General features: G+C 39.6%; 1 protein-coding gene across 3 annotated transcripts in view; it reads left to right on the plus strand.

Moving 5' to 3' along the window:
• ULK2 (unc-51 like autophagy activating kinase 2) overlaps positions 1-18,343 on the plus strand; it is a 212,393-nt gene that overhangs the window by 173,396 nt on the left and 20,654 nt on the right. For all 3 annotated transcript variants that reach the window (XM_075546767.1, XM_075546766.1, XM_075546768.1), the window contains 2 exons: positions 8,631-8,780; positions 12,680-12,888. In XM_075546767.1, the coding sequence (XP_075402882.1) occupies positions 8,631-8,780; positions 12,680-12,888 (359 nt within the window). The remainder of the gene's footprint in view (positions 1-8,630; positions 8,781-12,679; positions 12,889-18,343) is intronic.

Below are 18,343 nucleotides of genomic sequence, written 5' to 3' on the forward strand. Positions count from 1 at the left end.
TCTGCCTTTTATTGTCTGAGTTCAGGCTATTGATATTCAGTGTTATTATATCCATCTGTTGTCTCTGTGATGTCATCTTGTACCCTTTGTGTTGGATATTTTCCTATCTACCTATCTTATCCGCTTTTTTGTGTGTGGTTTATGCTTGCCTTTCCACTATTGACCTGATGCTATCCTGGGGGCTGTTTCCTCTTTGTCGCCCTATAGGTGGAGTTGTTCTATGTGATGGTCTCTTATTTGCCCTCGGTGAGTGTTGATTTTCTGCCCAAACTGGATCGGCAAGGATCTTTTATACGGCTGGGTTTCTCTTTATGTATTCTTTGACATTGTCCCTTTCTGTGAAGACTCTTACTTCTCTATCTATCTTAATAGATAATTTGGCTGGGTAAAGTATTGTTGGGTTTGCGAGTTTTCCTTCAATTTTTGGAATATGTTACTCCATTCTCTCCATCATTTCTGCTGATAGATCTGAACATACTCTTATTGGGGTGCCTTTATACCTGACTCTTTGCTTTTCCTTAGCTTCTCTTATGATCTTCTCCTTTTCCTCATAGTTGGATAATTTGACAATTATGTGTCTTGGTGACGTCTTCTTGGGAACAGTCTGGCTGGTGTTCTTTCAGCCTCTTGAATGGTTGGCTGATTTTTATGTATTAGGTTGGGGAAGTTTTCCTCTAAGAATTCCCTTGAAATTTTCGCTGTTGATTTCTTTGTTGTGTCTTGTTCTGGTAGTCCGATTATTCTAATATTGTTCCTTTTCATAGCGTCAGATATGGCTCTCAGGTTTTCTTCAGTTTTTTTATTGTCTTATTTGGCTTCTTTTCCCGTTTGCTGAGGTCTGCTTGGTTTTCCTCCAGCATTTTGAAAATTTCTTTTTGTGGCAGGTCAATATCTGCTTCTTCTATGCCCATCATTAGGTTCATGACTTCTTCCGACATTGTCTTCTGTTTCTCATGCTTTTTGATTGAAGCTGTTAGAACTGGTTGCAGTTTACGTGTTGTTTTAGAGGAGCCTGGAGTCATTTTTCTGAGTCAAAGAGCCCTTTGCTCTCTCTTGGGGGGTTCATATGAGTACTTCTATGAACTACCTGCTGTACTAAGGGGTCAGGCTATCACTGTATCTTCCTGTGGTTTCACTCTTATCCTAGCCATCCAGTATTCCATTACTTGAAATGTGTGTTGAATATTCCTCTCATGTGACACTGGTCGGGTTGTTGTGGGCCCTCAAGGGTGCCGCTTCCCTGACCAATCTCTAAGTAGGCTTCACAGTTCTTGGAGCACCTCGGCTAGCCTGTGGTGTTTTTCTCTGCAACTGTAGTGCTGAGGAGGTCGTGCAGGCATACCCTCCTTGGTAAAGCGCTCTGTAGCTGGTAGGGGAATTACCATAGACAGAGAGATCAGCCTTGGAGATTGGGTAGATGTTCCCAAAGTAGTGTGGAGCCCCACAAGTGGTGGTCAGGCATTTCCCCCAGTCACTTGTAGGACCTCAGGATTTAGGCTGGGGATACCCCCACATTTTGTATGGGAGAACTCCCTGCTGCTTGGTGTGTGGAACTGTACTTGCCTGAATTCTCCATTTGCTTGCTAAGCCAATAAATGTGGGTGGGAGTTCCCCTAATTGAACCCTTAGCTTCTCTAGGCAGAGGGGAATGGCCTGGAGGCCGCTAGTGGCTTGTGACAGGAAAGAGAGTGAAAGGAGAAGAAAAAGAGAGACAGAGGAAGACACAGACTGGAGCAGTAATGCCAAGCAAACTGACACCCACTCACACACACAAGTAAAATGCACAGAGTAAAAAAAGTGAAAACAGTACAAAAAGAAAAGAAAACTAAAAAGGAGAACTAAATCTACTGAGGCTGTCATAGGAAATAGAGAAGAGTTAGAAGAAAATGTGAAAGAAGAACACAAAGAAAGAAAAAAAGAAGAGAAAAGGAAGGAGAAAAGGGAATTTAAAAAATAGTTAAAGAAATAGCTGACCCCGTGCTGTGCTGTGTGTAGCACTGACCTGTTCTGTGTGCAGCACTGTCTTAGAGGTCAGGCTGCCCATTGTGAGGACAGGGTTGACATCGACAGAGTGTAGGGGTCTAGGAAACCGTAGTGGCATGTGAAATGAATGAGAGGAAGCAAAGAGCATCATACAAACAGAGAGAGAGCAAAGAGAACAAAGACAGAAAGAGAAAAGTAAAAAAAACAGAACAAAGAGAAAGAAGGGGAGAAAAACCGAACTGTGTTCACTAATATTGGCTGTGATGCTAAAGAGGAAGGAGAGAGTGAAGGAGGAAATAAAGAATACAGAGATAGTTAACCCCTGGTTGCTTGAATGTGGGGCCATAGGTGTTTAGACCCTGCCACACAATGGCAGGTTGGTGTGCCCTTTTAATGCTGGGTCCCAGTGGTGCTGGGCAGAATTTCCCATTGTTGAAGAGATCGCCTTAGAGGTCTGACAGAGGTTTCCTCAGCATTGCAGTGCAGTGTAGCTATTTGTCCCAGCTGCCTACAGCACTCCCAGGGATGGCAGACTGGAGTTTCTCGTGCTGTTTGGGTTGATTTGCCCTAAGCAGAGGGTAGTGACCCAGAAGCCAGTAGTGGCATATGATAGGAGAGAGTAGAAGAGAAGAGGAGAAAGAGGGAAAAAATAAAAATAAAAGAGGCTAAAAGAAGAAAGAGAAAAAACAACAACAACACGAGCCTCAGCTCGATGAGACTGACTATGGTGGGAAAAATAGAAGGGCTTGTGAATAGATAGAGAAGAAATAGAGAAGTAGGTAAGGAAATAACTGAGACTTGATCACTTGTCCGTGAGGCTGGAGGAATTCCAACTCTTCCTCAAGGTAGCAGGGTGGTGTACTGTTTGATGTCGGGTTCCACAGATGCTGTGTGGGATTACTTCAATGGCAAGATCACACCCGTGTCCAGGCGTCAGTTGAGTACTGGAGTTCACTGGTGTACCTGCCTTGTGCTGTATGTAGCACTTCGGCAGGGGCGGAGGAAGGGGGCCCCATCCAGAGCCCCAGAAAAGGCAGGACCTCCCCAGCTATGTGTAGAATCATTGAGAGGGAAGCTGGGCTTATTGTCCTATCTGGTCTGCTGGTGCTTACTAGATCAGAGGATTTTAATTTTTATTTTTATACCCCTAGCCACCTAGAGTAAAATCAAATGAAATTCTCTCCCAGTCCCTGGGCTACAGCTTAGTGCAGTTTAAAGCTGACACTTGCTACAGCAAGTCTTTGTTATGTAAAAAGCCGCCAGGCACTGTAGCTGAGTTCTGGCATTCCTTAGCTAGGTTTCTTCTTATTGCTAATTTTTGTTAAGGGCCTCCTGTCTATGTGCTCCTTGGAGCTGAGCAACCTTGAGTTTTAAACCAATAATATGAATTTCACCCTTTTGTAAAATTATGCTTGTCCTCTGATTTGGGGGCTGTCAGGCTGGCTCCCAGAGGGGGTTACCCAGCTTATCAGGGTCGTTGTTTCCTTCTTGGCCAATTGAAACTAAATTCGCCCCCTGGACTCCTGCCTTTTCGCTTATTTTCTCCCACACCACAATCTACCTGAGGTAAATATCTGCTATTTCTTCTACTTAAATTATGGCTACCGCCACTATCACTCCCCAGGCTGTGAGCTCAAGGCAGCCAACTGTACAGAGAGGTCTGGTGTGGGGTTCCCCTAGTTTCTGGGATTCTGTCCCCTCTTGGGTGTCCTCCTGCAGAAATCGCTGCTCCCTGCAAGGTGCGGCTGGTGCCCGCAGGCTCGCCAAAGCTAGAGCACTTTTGAGCATTCTTGGTTTGCTTTGTGAGTAGAAATCCCACTCAAAATTGGGTTCAGGAGAGACCCTGGTACCCTAGTTCTAATTTCACGACTCCACCTCCCCGTTTACTTTGCCATACCTCCCAATTTTCTGGTCTGGTAGCAGGAGCTCCAGATGTGTGAGTCCTGTTAGATCGCCATTTTCCCCCAACCTGGCTTCCGGTTTTTGACCTCCAAGGAAACAAAGAGTGATGATGAGTCATGCCCTGTACTAAAGTGCAAACTCAAAAGCATATCCCATCATAATCCTGTCTCATTAGCATAACATAGAACTCCCTTCAAAATGAGATTAAAATCGCAAGTGTATAGACTAGAATTTACAGTTTATCTCACAAAAATGAGACTTATGGGTCATATTGAGTTACTTTAACTACATTTCAGGCTATAAAAATGTTTTCAGTGATACCCTTTCCTAGTTTTAGTGTTGGCTGTGCTCACTTCAGAAATGAATTTGTTGATTTATAATTGTAGTGTTGAAGACTATGAAGATGCTCTGTAGTATTTTGATGTTTTGAAATGTATAGTATTTGCATATGATCTGTTCTAGACAATGATCTATAGCTATTTTTGCATTTTGGCATTGGAAAAGAATGCATATTTGTAAGGTTTATTGGGGTGCAAAACAGAACCAAAGATCCAATTGGCAAAGTTTTAGAAGCAGGCTTTATTGAGAAGCTTGCTGGCGGGTTCAGTAACTCAGGGTATTGAGCTATTGAAGCCATGCTGGGGGGGGGGCGGGGGCGGAATCCTGGCAGCGTTTTTATGCCCACTGCCAGCAGGCACAGCTGGGAAGGATCAAAGCTGGGGAGGATCTGCGCACACAGTTGCTTCAGAAGGGAGAAGGTCGTTAATCTTATAGATATGTCAAGGACGGATGGAATGACCATATCTTCAAAGAACCTCCTGGCTCTGGGGATGTTTGGTTCTCAGAACTTGTGGTTTTCAGCGAGGGGAGGGGAGGCCAGCGAGGAGTGAGTTCTGAGAGCTAAGGTGGAGGCGCGGAACTCAAAATGGAGTCCCTTGTGCCAAGTCCAGGCAATATTGTAGTGCAGTTGCATGTCGTGCTCTGTCAATGCCTACAAGGTCAAGTTGGCTGTTTGTGTTGTTTGGTTCTTCTATGTCTTTGCTGAATTTGTTTCTAGTTGTTCTACCCTTCATCAGCATTTTGTATAAAGGCCTCTGCTATTACTGTTTCTTTTTCTCTTTGATTCTGTTAGAGTTTGATTTGTATATTTAAGGATCTTTCTTTGGGTATTTATTTATTATGACAATGCCTTCTTGTTCAGTTAACTCTTTAATTTTTACATAGTGTTTTTGTGCATGTTATTAGCTCCGCAGGTCTGTCTAAATAAGATAGGCAGGATAAACAATCTGGAGGAGAAAACAATGGGACCAATAGTTCTGGGGGGACATGGGAGAAGAGGGGGAGGTGGGTGTAAAGGAAGTGGTATTAACAAACCCAGGGACCAGGGAACAACAAATGATCCAAATCGGTGATGAGGATGTTGTAGGAGGCCTGGTAGAATGTGTTCAAGGGTAATGTAACCGAGAGGAATTGCTGAAACCCAAATGAAGGCTGAACATGATAGTGGGACAAGAGGAAAGTCAAAGGAAATAGAGGAAAGAACTAGGAGGCAAAGTGCATTTATAGAGGTGTAAATAAAGGCATGTACATATATAAATATATTTATATATGATGGGGAAATAGATCTATGTGCATATATACACACACACACATATATATGTTTAGTATTAAGGTTTCAAATGGACATTGGGCCTCCACTCAAGTAATCCCTCAATGCAAGAACACTTTGTTCTATTAAACTGGCATTCCATGATGCTCACCTTCGGAACACGATCACTGAAGACAAAGCATGTACATAAGCAAATGTGGTGAAGAAAGCTGATAGAGCCTGGCTATCAAAAGATAGAGCATCTAGGATCTTAAAGACTTGAAGGTAAACAAGTGGCCATCTAGCTCAGAAGCAACAAAGTCCACAAGTAAGAAGCACACCAGCCTGTGTGATCGATAACAAGGTATCGAAGGGATCAGGTATCAGGCACCAAAGAACAAAAAATCAAATCATTGTGAATGAGGGGGAATGCAGATTGGGAACCCAAGACCCATCTGTAGACAACTGGACATCCCTTTACAGTAGGGTCGCCAGGAGGAGATGAGCCAGTCAGGGTGCAGTATAGCAACAATGAAACATTCCACTTTCCTCTAGTTCCTAAATGTCCCCCTCCACCCATCCTCTATCATGGTCCCAATTTTACCTTCCAAATCTGGCTAGACCAAAGGATGTACACTGGTACAGATAGGAACTGGAAAAACAGGGTATCCAGGACAGATGACCCCTTCAGGACCAGTTCTGAGAGTGGCGATACTGGGAGGGTGGACGGAGGGTGGGATGGAAAGGGGGAACCAATTACAAGGATCTACATATAACCTCCTCCCTGAGGGATGGACAACAGAAAAGTGGGTGAAGGGAGATGTCAGACAGTGTAAAATATGACAAAATAATAATCATTTATAAATTTTCAAGGGTTCATGAGGGAGAGGGGAAAGGGGAAGGAGGGGGAAAAATGAGGAGCTGATACCAAGTACTCAAGCAGAAAATAAATGTTTTGAGACTGATGATGGCAATCATTGTAAAAATGTGCTTGGCACAGATTAAAAATTTTTTTTTTCATAGTGCTCTTCCTTGTTTCTTATGCTGTTTTTGTATGGTTTTTAAATTTTTACTTACTTTGTCAGTTTGTGCTTATATTTTCTTGAGTTCTTCTAAATTGTTGTCTTTGCTCTCCATGATTTTTTATCTGTAGCTTTCTCACAACCCATAAAATATAATTCTTAAGCATTTCTGTTTAGGTAATTCTATCGTCATTTCTGTCTTATAAATGTTTTCTGGCTCTATGTTTTAGTCACTTTAACCAAAAAGTGACTCTTCTGTCCTACTTCTTTGTATGAACTGAAACTGTCTTTTGTCTCTGAGACATTGTAGTGGTGTTATGTCTTATTTTATTGACAGTTGTTGTTGGTACATTCTTAGATACTCACTACTGGTCACCTGGTGAGTATGATAGAAAATGTGAATATACACATAGATTTTGGCTCTTCCTGACATCTCTACATACCACCTGTTTGAGGTACATAATATAGTTCCCAATAACGAATAGGTGCTACTTTACCACATACATTAAATCATTTCCATTATTATTATTATATGATTACGATATTTAGTGTTTCTGAAGTGCATCTTTGATTTTTTTTAATGCATAGAAAGGTACATTATATGCTAAGACAGACATTTGACTAACTGACAATGGATGCAAACTGTACCTGACTTAGATACAAATTCAAATAGAGACAGACTTAGGAATGGAACTTATTTGTAATACAGGGAATGTCTATATTGGCTTCGTGATTATATTAAGTTTGCCTTATCATGAGCATGAGCTGCCTTTCCATCTATTTATCTTATTTTTACATATATAACATGTGTCATGTATGTTTGCCAACTGCTCCCGTCTGTCTTTGAGGAGTTGTTTATGTAAATACTCCATGCTAATTTTTTACAACATGTTTAAAAAAATCTGGCATAGACATTTAAAAACCACCTCCTCTGGGAAGCTAAGAGAAGAAAGCACATGTTATTTGTGTAAAAATATAATCGATATTCTTTAGTTTCAGCATTGTTTTAGAATTTTCATTAAAATTTCAGTAGTGTTTAAAATTTCACATCCCTGAGTAAATTCATTCATAGTTATTTTATTTTCTTTGATTTTATTATAAATGAATTTGTTTTCTTAATCTTTTTATTCCTCCAAAATTTCTATTGCTGGGGTATATAAACCCAACTGATTTTTGAGTGCTGACCTTGCATCCTGCAACTTTGTTAAATTTATATGTTTGTTATAAAAACATTTTGGTACATTATTTGGCATTGTTTATGTCCTATGGAATTGATAAAATCTTACTTATTCCTTTTGTGTTTAGGTACATTTTTTGTTTTGTTTTTCCTTACCTATTGCTCTAAGTCCTCAATAGATGTGGTGAGAGTGGGCATCCTTGTCTTGTTAACATTGTCAAGAGGAACGATCTGTCTTTCTCCATTGAGTATAATGTTTACTGTTGATTGTTCATACTTTTAATCATGTGGTGGTAGAAATTCCTTTATTCCTATTAAGTTAAGAATATTTATCATAAGAATGTGATTTATCAAGACAATGTGAACACTTTGTATCGACTGAGCTAATTGAGTGTTTTTTCCTTTATTTAATTAATGTGGTGTATAATACTGGCTGTCTAATGTTAACTATTTTTGCATCCTGGAATAAATCCCACCAGATTGTAATGTATAATTCTATTAATATGTTACTAGATTCTGTGTGCTAATATTTTACTAAGAAGGTATATCAGTCTATAGTTTTCTTATAGGTTTTATCTGCCTTTGGTATCAGGACAATACTGACTTCATAGAAAGTGTTAGAAAATGTTTCTTCTTCCTCTACTTTTTGGAAGTTTGCTTGATTGGAAGGCTGGAAGATTGCTGTCAATTCTTGTCCAAATGTTTAATAGAACTCCCCAATGAAGTCATGTAGTTTCAGACTTTTATTTGTGGAGGAATGTTTTTAAATTGATTTAGCTACTTGTTAGATATAATTTTTTTAATAATTTGAAGTATCTGGGTTTAAGAGTAATAAATGTTCTTTTAAAATACTTCTTGTAAAAATAGAAGCTTCAAAAAATAGAAGCTTTACTGTAATAACAACTCCAGACATAAATGCTATCAAGATAATATACCATTTTCTTAACTTTTATTGTAGCACCTGTAGGAGCCTGTGGCTTTTTACTGGCACCTTCTATAGGAACAGCAACAAATTCTAGTACTGTCCTGTTCACTGTAGGGTCACCTCTACACAGTACCACGGCTCCCACTTGTACCCATATAGTCCTTCGAACAAGAACAACATCAGGTAAGGTATGATTACAACTTTCAATTCGTATTTTAAAAGCAATATTCTTATAAAAATGACAGTTCTGTAATGTAGACAAGTCACTTAAACTCTCTGAGCTTCAGCTTTCTTACCACTGAAATTGAACTAACACTTTTATTTACCTTAAAGACTTATAAGTAATAAATGAGACACTTATTACATGTAAAATTTTAAAAGTAAGATATTTAAATAGAAATGTATGTAGGACAATCTTATAATATGATAATATAAATATGAATTCCCCATGATGAAGCAACTATGTACCTATAGTGCTTCTCAGTTTATATTGAAGGTTTACTATAGAATACCCGGTAAAAAAATTTGAAGATAATAATATTTTTGGTATGATTTTATACTTTGGATCCTAATCTTTGCAGGCTAATAGATTTGTTTTATCATCCATACTCTATAAATCAACTACCTTCTACAATTCATATTGTGGTGGCTTGTAGGTTGATATGATGCTAGATGGTGTGCCTCTGGTATTTCAAGTATCAGGAGGGTCACATGGTGAATAAGGTTCAGGAGAACTTCCACAATAAGACAGGCTTAGAAGAAAGGTCTGGTGATTTACTTTCAAAGAGTAGCCAATACAAATCTTAAGAATTTCCTGAAAAAATTATGTAAGTCACTTGCTTTCGGCATGTTATCAGAGGGGATTAATTGCTAGAGAAGGACAGCAGAGGGCCAGCAAGGGAATGGGATTCTCTTGGTGAGAGAGATTGGTATAGTGGCTACAGCAGTGGCCTCCAAATAATGGTGCTTATAAGGATGATGCAAGACTGGGCATTTTCTGTTGTATATAGATATCTGAGTCATAGTTGACTGAGTGATGACTACGAACAATGCTATATAAGTAAGTTATTAATACCAAGAATAATTGATAAACTATTCAGATTGAACTTGAAATCAGTTTCCATTTGATTCCATGTGATAAACTTGTGTCTTTTAAGTTCTCTTATGCAGGTGACATAGTATTTATGCATTGGGCTGCTAACTGCAAGCCCAGCAGTTCAAAACTACCAGCCACTCCTCAGGAGAAACATGACTTTTGATTCCCATAAAGAGTCCCAGTCTTGGAAGCCTACTGGGGCAGTTCTATTTTGTCCTATAGGGTTGCTAAGAGAATTCACTTGATGGCATAAAGTATGTGTGTAAGTCTGAGTTAACTAGAGAAACAAATCCAGAGACACTCATGTGTGTAAAAGAGAACTTTCTATCAAGGAGAAATTGTGCATTAAGAAAACATCCCATCCCAGAGCAGATCAAGTCCATAAGTCTGTTATTACCCCATATGTCAGTACTAGTCCATAAACTTCTCTTTAGACTCACACAGCAATGCAATGATGCTGAATGCAAGATCCAGTGGTGGTGGGAGCATCTCAGTGCTGGCGTGGCTCTCCACGGGGCTCCTCCAGTTCCAGGGCTCAGGCTGCATCAATGTAGCTCCAGGTGGCTTGTCAGCAGGAAAATGAAGCAGAGCGTGTGAGTGTATCTGACCTCCGGTGAGCTATTTTTCTCTGTGGTGCCTCCAAATGAGGTCATCAAGCTGCGACCTGATTGAAAAGCTAGACTCTACCCCTTCCCAAGTTGACAGGAGATTATGTAACTGCCACCGTATGCTTAATAAATTAGTAATAGATTGATGAACAAAGAATAGCAACAGATAATAAGAGAAGAAGTAGAGCTAAGAACTTTACATTTAAGTTTATTAAAACTTTAAAAAAAGAGATTATTAAAACTCTTAAATGATTTGCTAGGCAGAGTTCACTAGAGAAACAAAACCAGGATATATGTGTGTATATATATGCACACACACACACACAGCGAGAAGAAATAGAACAGCAAGTTAGTCCACACAGCAGCACCGAGGGCCCAGTTCAACACATCTTCTTGGAACAGTTAATATACTAGAAGTCTTTCAACTCTTGTGGGCTGCTGGGTCTAAGGTCAAGGAAGCAGACAGCAGAGTCTGCCCACAGTCAGCAGACAGCAGGGTGGGTCCATAGCAGTCAGTAGCCTGGGAAGTGAAGCTGACCCTGATGGAATCTCAAACTTAAGCACGACAACAGGATCAACCAGCCTTAAGCTCAAGCAATATACACAGCAGCAGCATGGTAAAACAGGTCTTGAAGGAGACTCAAACTCTATCTACAGGTTGGCTTGGGCCAACACAGGCCAACACACAGCACACAGGCTGAGGTAGAGAACTAGCTAAAGCAGCAGCACATTGGTCCAACCACCAGGGAGCAAGAGAGAGATTGGATACTGACTGTCTTTATTTATTTCAATCGTCCTCCAATCAAGCTGCTACCTGACCAAATTCTACTCACATATTCCCATTGGCCTAATTGCCACAATATACCCAACTATAAGAAAATGAAATTTTAAGGAAGTAATCATTGACATCTATTAACTCAAGCTAACTTAAAAGTAAAAGAGTCAGTGTGACATCCATGTGCTCACGGCTGTTTCAGAAATCAATAAGGCAATTTTTAAGTAGAGCTCGAGCTGCTAACAATAGCATGAAAACACTAGCAGTTCCACAGGAGAAAGATGAGGTTGTCTACTCTTGTAGAGTTAGTTATTTTGAAAGCCCACAGGGGCAGTTCTACCCTGTCCTATACAGTCTCTATGAATCATAAGTGAATGAATAAATTACCAAAATGTATATAGTATTTGACCATTGGTAGTCATATTATTGTTTGTATTACTTTGTAGCATTTTTCATTAAAGCAATCAAAAGAAGGGAAAAACTTTATTACAGTGCTACTTATACTCTAAGAAAATTAGACATAATGTAAATGCCCCAAGTTAAAGGACTAGCAAAGAAAATTACAAATATAAATTTGAGGGCCTGTTAGGAGCTCTGGTGGCATAGTGGATTGGACTGTAAACCACAAGGGTAGTTCTACTTTGTCCTATAGTGTTGCTCTGAGTTGAAACTGATTTGATGGCAGTGAGTTTCAACATATATATATATATATATATATATATATATATATATATATATATATATATAGACTATGGAGCAATATAAATAAATCTATGTGATATGAATTTGTAAAAAATTATATAGGAATGATAATGATGATAGCTATCATCAAGTCACCTCCTACTCATGGTGACCATATAGACAACAGAACAAATAACTGCTCCAACCTACAGTGTTCTCACATTGCTACCATGTTCAAGTCTATCTTTATGGCTCATTGTACCAATTCATTTCATCTAGAGCCTCATTTTGTACTGGCTCTCTTCTTCACCAAATACAATATCTTCCAACAAGTGACCTTTCCTGATGATATAGCCTAAGTATAGAGTTGGGCAGTGTTCTGTTGTGATCCATAGGTGTTCATTCACTTAGTTTTAGAAGTATATCACCTCTTTGGGTCTTTCTTTCTAGTCTACTTTGGTCTGTAAGTTTCAGGGGAACTTATCCACCATGGGTGACACTGCTGGTATATAAAAACTCATAGTGATCCTTCTTTGGCTTGAATTCTTTATGGAAGCAGACAGCCTCATCTCTCTCCTGTGGAGCACCTGGTGGGTTCAAACCACTGACATTGTACTTAGCTGATCACGACATAGCCCACTACATCAGACCCCAGGGCTCCTACACTGCCAGTATAGTTTGAAATAGCAGTGACATCACTTCTAGCATCATCGCAACGTGTAACCTAACTGGCATAACAGACTGACAGATGGACAAGTATGGGCAAAAACCCCCTGATATGTTCATATAAAGGATCACTGACTTTTTATGTTTACTTCTTACCATTAATAGATTTTGTTCAATAAATGGAAGAGGGTCAATAAATTCCTATCTTTGAGAACTAACTCCAGAACTGCTCCATGTATTCTGTTTTTTGTTGCAGTGGGGTCCAACAGCTCTGGAGGTTCCCTCTGCTCTGTGAGTGGCCGTGTGTGGTTAGGCTCCCCATCTGGGTTCTGTTCGGGATCCCCCCCTCCAAGAGCAGAGGCAGCTCCCAGCCTGAGATACATACCTTATGGTGCTTCACCCCCTAGCTTAGAGAGGCTCATCACCTTTGAAGCTCCCGAACTGCCTGAAGAGACCCTGATGGAGGTACAGAAAGACTATTGTGTTATGTTCATATAATCTCTGACACTTTATGAGAATGTTATATTGTTGATAAAAGAGCAAAATACTGTCGCACAGTGCTTACTTGTGGTTTTGTTTTTCTTTGTGGTAGATTGCACTGATACAGTCTCAGAATAATATTAACAATGATGTTCATCTATAACAACTTTGATTCATAAGAAGTGCCACATCTTATGTTCTTTATTTTTTCAATTTCATCGTGGTAAATCATACATAACTTAAAGTTTGCCGTTTTAACCATTTTTAAGTGTGAAATTCAGTGACATTATTTTCACAATGTTATGCATCCATCACCACAATCCAGTTCCAAAAATTTTACATCACTCCAAAGAGAAACTCAGTGTGCCTTCATTCAGAGTTCTAGTTTCCACTTATTTCTTAGCCCCGGTAATCACCAATAAACTTTTGTCTCTACATCTTTGCCAGTCATAGATATTTCATATTAATATAATTATACATTTGTCCTTTTCTGCCTGACCTATTTCATTCAGTACAATGTTTACAAAATCCATGTTGTAACATGTATCAGAAGTTAATTTTTCTTTATGGTTGAATAATACTTTATTGGATTATTTTCACAATTTGACTTTTATAAATGATGCTGCAGTGAACACTGACATATAACTATATGTCTGAGTCCTTGCTTTCAATTCTTTTGGGTATGTAAGGATAAGTAAAATGTATTCTTATAAAACCATAGAAATCTTTATTAAATAAAAATAGCAAAGTGGGAAGTTATGGTTTTTCAGTAGCTCCCACATTTAGGTCTGTACACTTTTGAAGGTATTGTTTACCTCTCCCGTACCTTTCCCTGAAGATATTGGCATTCTTTCATTTACACTATATCGCAATGGTAGTTTTGACATTCTTGAGGGATTCAAATCATGTTCCTCTTCAATGCTCACGTAGTTAAGAGGTCAAAAAGAAGTCTGAAAAGATAACATCAAGGCTCTAGGGTAGATGAGATATGTTTTCCCAATGATATTCTTATAGGCTTGCCCTTGATACTCTCAATGCGAGTATACATGCACCCTGTTGAGTTCTGGGGACATCCTCAGCACACCCTTCTTGACATTTTTTTTATGCCCATGAAGTTTTCAGTTTTCATAAAAGTTTCCTAATAATAACCTGCTATAATTATCCTATGAGAAAATTTTTTTTGTTTTTTTTGTTTTTTATTTTAACAATTTATTGGGGCTGATACAATTCTTTTCACAGTTCATACATATACATACATCAATTGTATAAAGCACATCTACACAGTCTTTGCCCTAATCATTTTTTTCTCTTTTCTTCTTTTACATTTTATTAGGGACTCAAACAACTCTTACCACAATCCATACATATACATACATCAATTGTATAAAGCACATCCATACATTCCCTGCCCCAATCATTCTCAAGGCATTTGCTCTCCACTTAAGCCCCTTGCATCAGGTCCTCTTTTTTTCCCCCCCCTCCCTCCCCATTCCCCCCTCCCTCATATGCCCTTGGTAATTTATACATCGTTATTTTGTCATATCTTGCCCTATCCGGAGTCTCCCTTCCCCCCTTCTCTGCTGTCCCTCTCCCAGGGAAGAGGTCACATGGCTATGAGAAAATTTAACATGATTACCATTTTGGATTCCCAAGAAGCTATCACCATAACCTAGCTTGAATTTTTTTAAAACAATTTATTAGGGGCTCATACAACTCTTATCACAGTCCATACATATACATACATCAATTGTATAAAGCACATCTGTACATTCTTTGCCCTAATCATTTTCTTTTTTTTTTCTCCTCTTTTCTTTTTGTTAACATTTTATTAGGGACTCATACAACTCTTACCACAATCCATACATATACATACATCAATTGTATAAAGCACATCCATACATTCCCTGCCCCAATCATTCTCAACGCATTTGCTCTTCACTTAAGCCCTTTGCATCAGGTCCTCTTTTTTTTCCCCTCCCTCCCCGCTCCCCTCTCCCTCATGTGCCCTTGGTAATTTATACATCGTTATTTTGTCATATCTTGCCCTATCTGGAGTCTCCCTTGAATTAAAATAGCCAAACAGATCTCCTTTCAAACCACTGTTTTGATTGAACATTAAAAAAAACTACAGTTTTATTGGATCACAATCCACAGATATTATATAACTCAGTAATTCAATCATATCAAGAAGAGTTGTACAATCAGAACCGCAATTAATTTTAGAATATTTTCTTCCTACTTGTACTCAATTTTATTCCCACCCCATGGCTCCTCAGGCTGTCCTGCCATACCCCGAAGAAACCAGTAATCCAGTTACTGTACTTATAGAAACACCCATCTTGGATTTCATATACTGAAAACCATACAAAAACAAAAGCTAATGACAATAACAAAATAAAAAAGACAAAAACCTCTATAAAAAAGAAAATATTCCCCCGAAAAGAATTTGTTCCAAAGGACGACATTGACTCTGCAGCTCCGGGAGATGGACATATCTGATCAGAGCACACAGGAGCAGATGAAGGGGCAGGAGGAGACAGTGGAACACAGCCTGGCCCACCAGGCCGTGAGGATGATGTTCCTGAGTAGAGCAGCCAGTCCACAGAGAGAACAACATGGCTGGCCCCACTATGAGACATGATGCCCCTCAGTGACTAAGGGCGATAGGGGACAGCACCAGACACAGTGTGGGAATTGCACCTGACCTGATCCCACCACACCGAGGCAAAGCACTGGGGGAGTGCAGCGGAACAGCAAGGGAATGGAGTGGCTGGGTCCCCAGGGAATGCTGAAAGTGGACTTTGGGGCTAGGGCGTGGTGCCTCAACAGACTGGACTGGAAAACGCTCCTAAGGGCCAGCAAATGATCCTTGAACGAACTACAAACTTTTCTTTTGTGGAAAAAAAAAGAAAGAAAGAAAATATTAAAAACTAAAACAGCTTTTAAATGGATAAAAAGGGCGATCAAATGATAATGTTTTAAATTTTAACCTATCTATATATGACATAATCCACTTTCCAATGCACTCTGCATGATAGAAAGGCCATTCACATCCCTGGCCTATTGAACCTTTTTTTCAAGACATCACGAGGAGACCAAGACTAGTGTCTAATTTGAAAGAACTTGTCTGAAGCCAGCCATTGATCACAGACATTTTCCAGCATGTTTTGTTTGGAATTAAACTATGTATTTATGAACTGAAACCTTAAGTAAGGATAATTTTTTACTTGCCCTAGTATACCTAGAAGTGAAATTGCTAGGTCAATAGGGTAATTCTTGGTTTCACATTTTGAGGAACTATGTATCTTTTCCACAGAGGTGCCACTGTTGTACATTCACACTATCCATGGTATACATCCTCCCCTTGGTGGGACTTTCTGTTTCGTCTAACGCAGTTTTTCTCAACCTTCCTCATGCTACAACCCTTTAATACAGTTCCTCATGTTGTGGTTGGTCCCCAAACCATAAAATTATTTTTGTTGCTACTTTATAACTTTGCTTTATAATTTTATAACTTTATAATTTTGCTACTGTTATGAATTGAGTAACCCCTTTGAAAGGTTCGTTCAACTCTCAAAGGGGTCGCGACCACCCACAGGTTGAGAACCGCTGGTCTAATAAGAGTCTCCCTGGTAGGTGCTATCTCATTGTGGCTTTTATTTGCTTATCCTTAATCACTAAAGGTGTTGAGCATCTTTCATGTACTCATTGGCCATTTGAATACATTCTGTAGGAAAATGTTTGTTCAAGATTTTGTCCATTCTTTAATTGGACAACTTTTATTTTTGTTGTTTCGCTGCATTGTTGTTTGTTACTACAGGGTAAATTCTGACTCATACTAACTATAGCAACAAAATGAAACACTGCTTGGTGTTCTGAATATTCCTCATAATCCATGCTATGTTACAGCCATTGTGTCAATCTGTCTTATTAATGATCTTCTTTTTTACTGATTCTCTGCTTTACCAAGCAAGAGATCTGTCTCTAGGAATGTGCTCCAAGGCTTTCCATTTTTGCTTCTAAGTATTCTGGCTATGCTTTTAAGACAGATTTTTAGAGTTGTAGAAGTTCTTTATATATTTTGAGTACCAAATTCTTATCAGATATATGGCTTCCAAATATTTACTGCCATTCTGTAGATTGCATTTTTAACTTCTTGGTTATGCCCTTTGATTTATAGAAGTTTTTAATTTTGACAAAATTCAATTTATCTATTTTATTTTTTTGCTCATAGTTTTGGTGCCTCCTAAAATTCCATTCACCAAAACAATATTTTGGAACATTTATTCCTATGTTTTCTTCTGAGAGCTTTTTTGTTTGTTTTTTTTTTTAACATTTTATTAGGGACTTATGCAACTCTTATCACAATCCATACATATACATACATCAATTGTATAAAGCACATCCATACATTCCCTGCCCCAATCATTCTCAAAGCATTTGCTCTCCACTTAAGCCCTTTGCATCAGGTCCTCTTTTTCTTCCCCTCCCTCCCCGCTCCCCCCCTCCCTCATGTGCCCTTGATAATTTATACATGGTTATTTTGTCATATCTTGCCCTATCCGGAGTCTCCCTTACCCCCCCTTCTCTGCCGTCCCTTTCCCAGGGAGGAGGTCACATGTGGATCCTTGTAATCAGTTCCCCCTTTGCAAACCACTCACCCTACACTCTCCCAGCATCGCCCCTCATGCCCTTGGTCCTGAAGGTATCATCCACCCTGGATTCCCTGTGCCTCTAGCCCTCATATGTACCAGTGTACAACCTCTGCCCTATCCAGCCCTGCAAGGTAGAATTTGGATCATGGTAGTTGGGGGAAGGAAGCATCTAGGATCTGGGGGGAAGCTGTGTTCTTCATCAGTACTACATCACACCCTGACTGACCCATCTCCTCTCCTAAACCCCTCTATGAGGGGCTCTCCTGTGGCCGACACTTGGGCCTTGGGTCTCCACTCCGCACTTCCCTCTTCATTCAATATGGTATATATATATAAACATGTATATCTATATATACACATACATATATACCTTTTATTTTTTTGCATGATGCCTTATACCTGGTCCCTTTGGCACCTCGTGATCACACTGGCTGGTGTGCTTCTTCCATGTGGGCTTTTTTGCTTCTGAGCTAGATGGCTGCTTGTTCACCTTCAAGCCTTTAGGACCCCAGATACTATCTCTTTTGATAGCTGGCACCATCTGCTTTCTTCGCCACATTTGCTTATGCACCCATTTGTCTTCAGCGATCCTATCATGGAGGTGTGCAGCCAATGATATGATGATTTTTTGTTCTTTGATGCCTGATAACTAATCCCTTCGGGACCACTCGATCACACAGGCTGGTGTGTTCTTCCATGTGGGCTTTGTTGCTTCTGAGCTAGATGGCCGCTTGTTTATCTTCAAGCCTTTAAGACCCCAGTCACTATCTCTTTTGATAGCCGGG

Source organism: Tenrec ecaudatus, chromosome 4 (assembly GCF_050624435.1).
Source record: "Tenrec ecaudatus isolate mTenEca1 chromosome 4, mTenEca1.hap1, whole genome shotgun sequence".
Classification (NCBI taxonomy): Eukaryota; Metazoa; Chordata; class Mammalia; order Afrosoricida; family Tenrecidae; genus Tenrec; species Tenrec ecaudatus.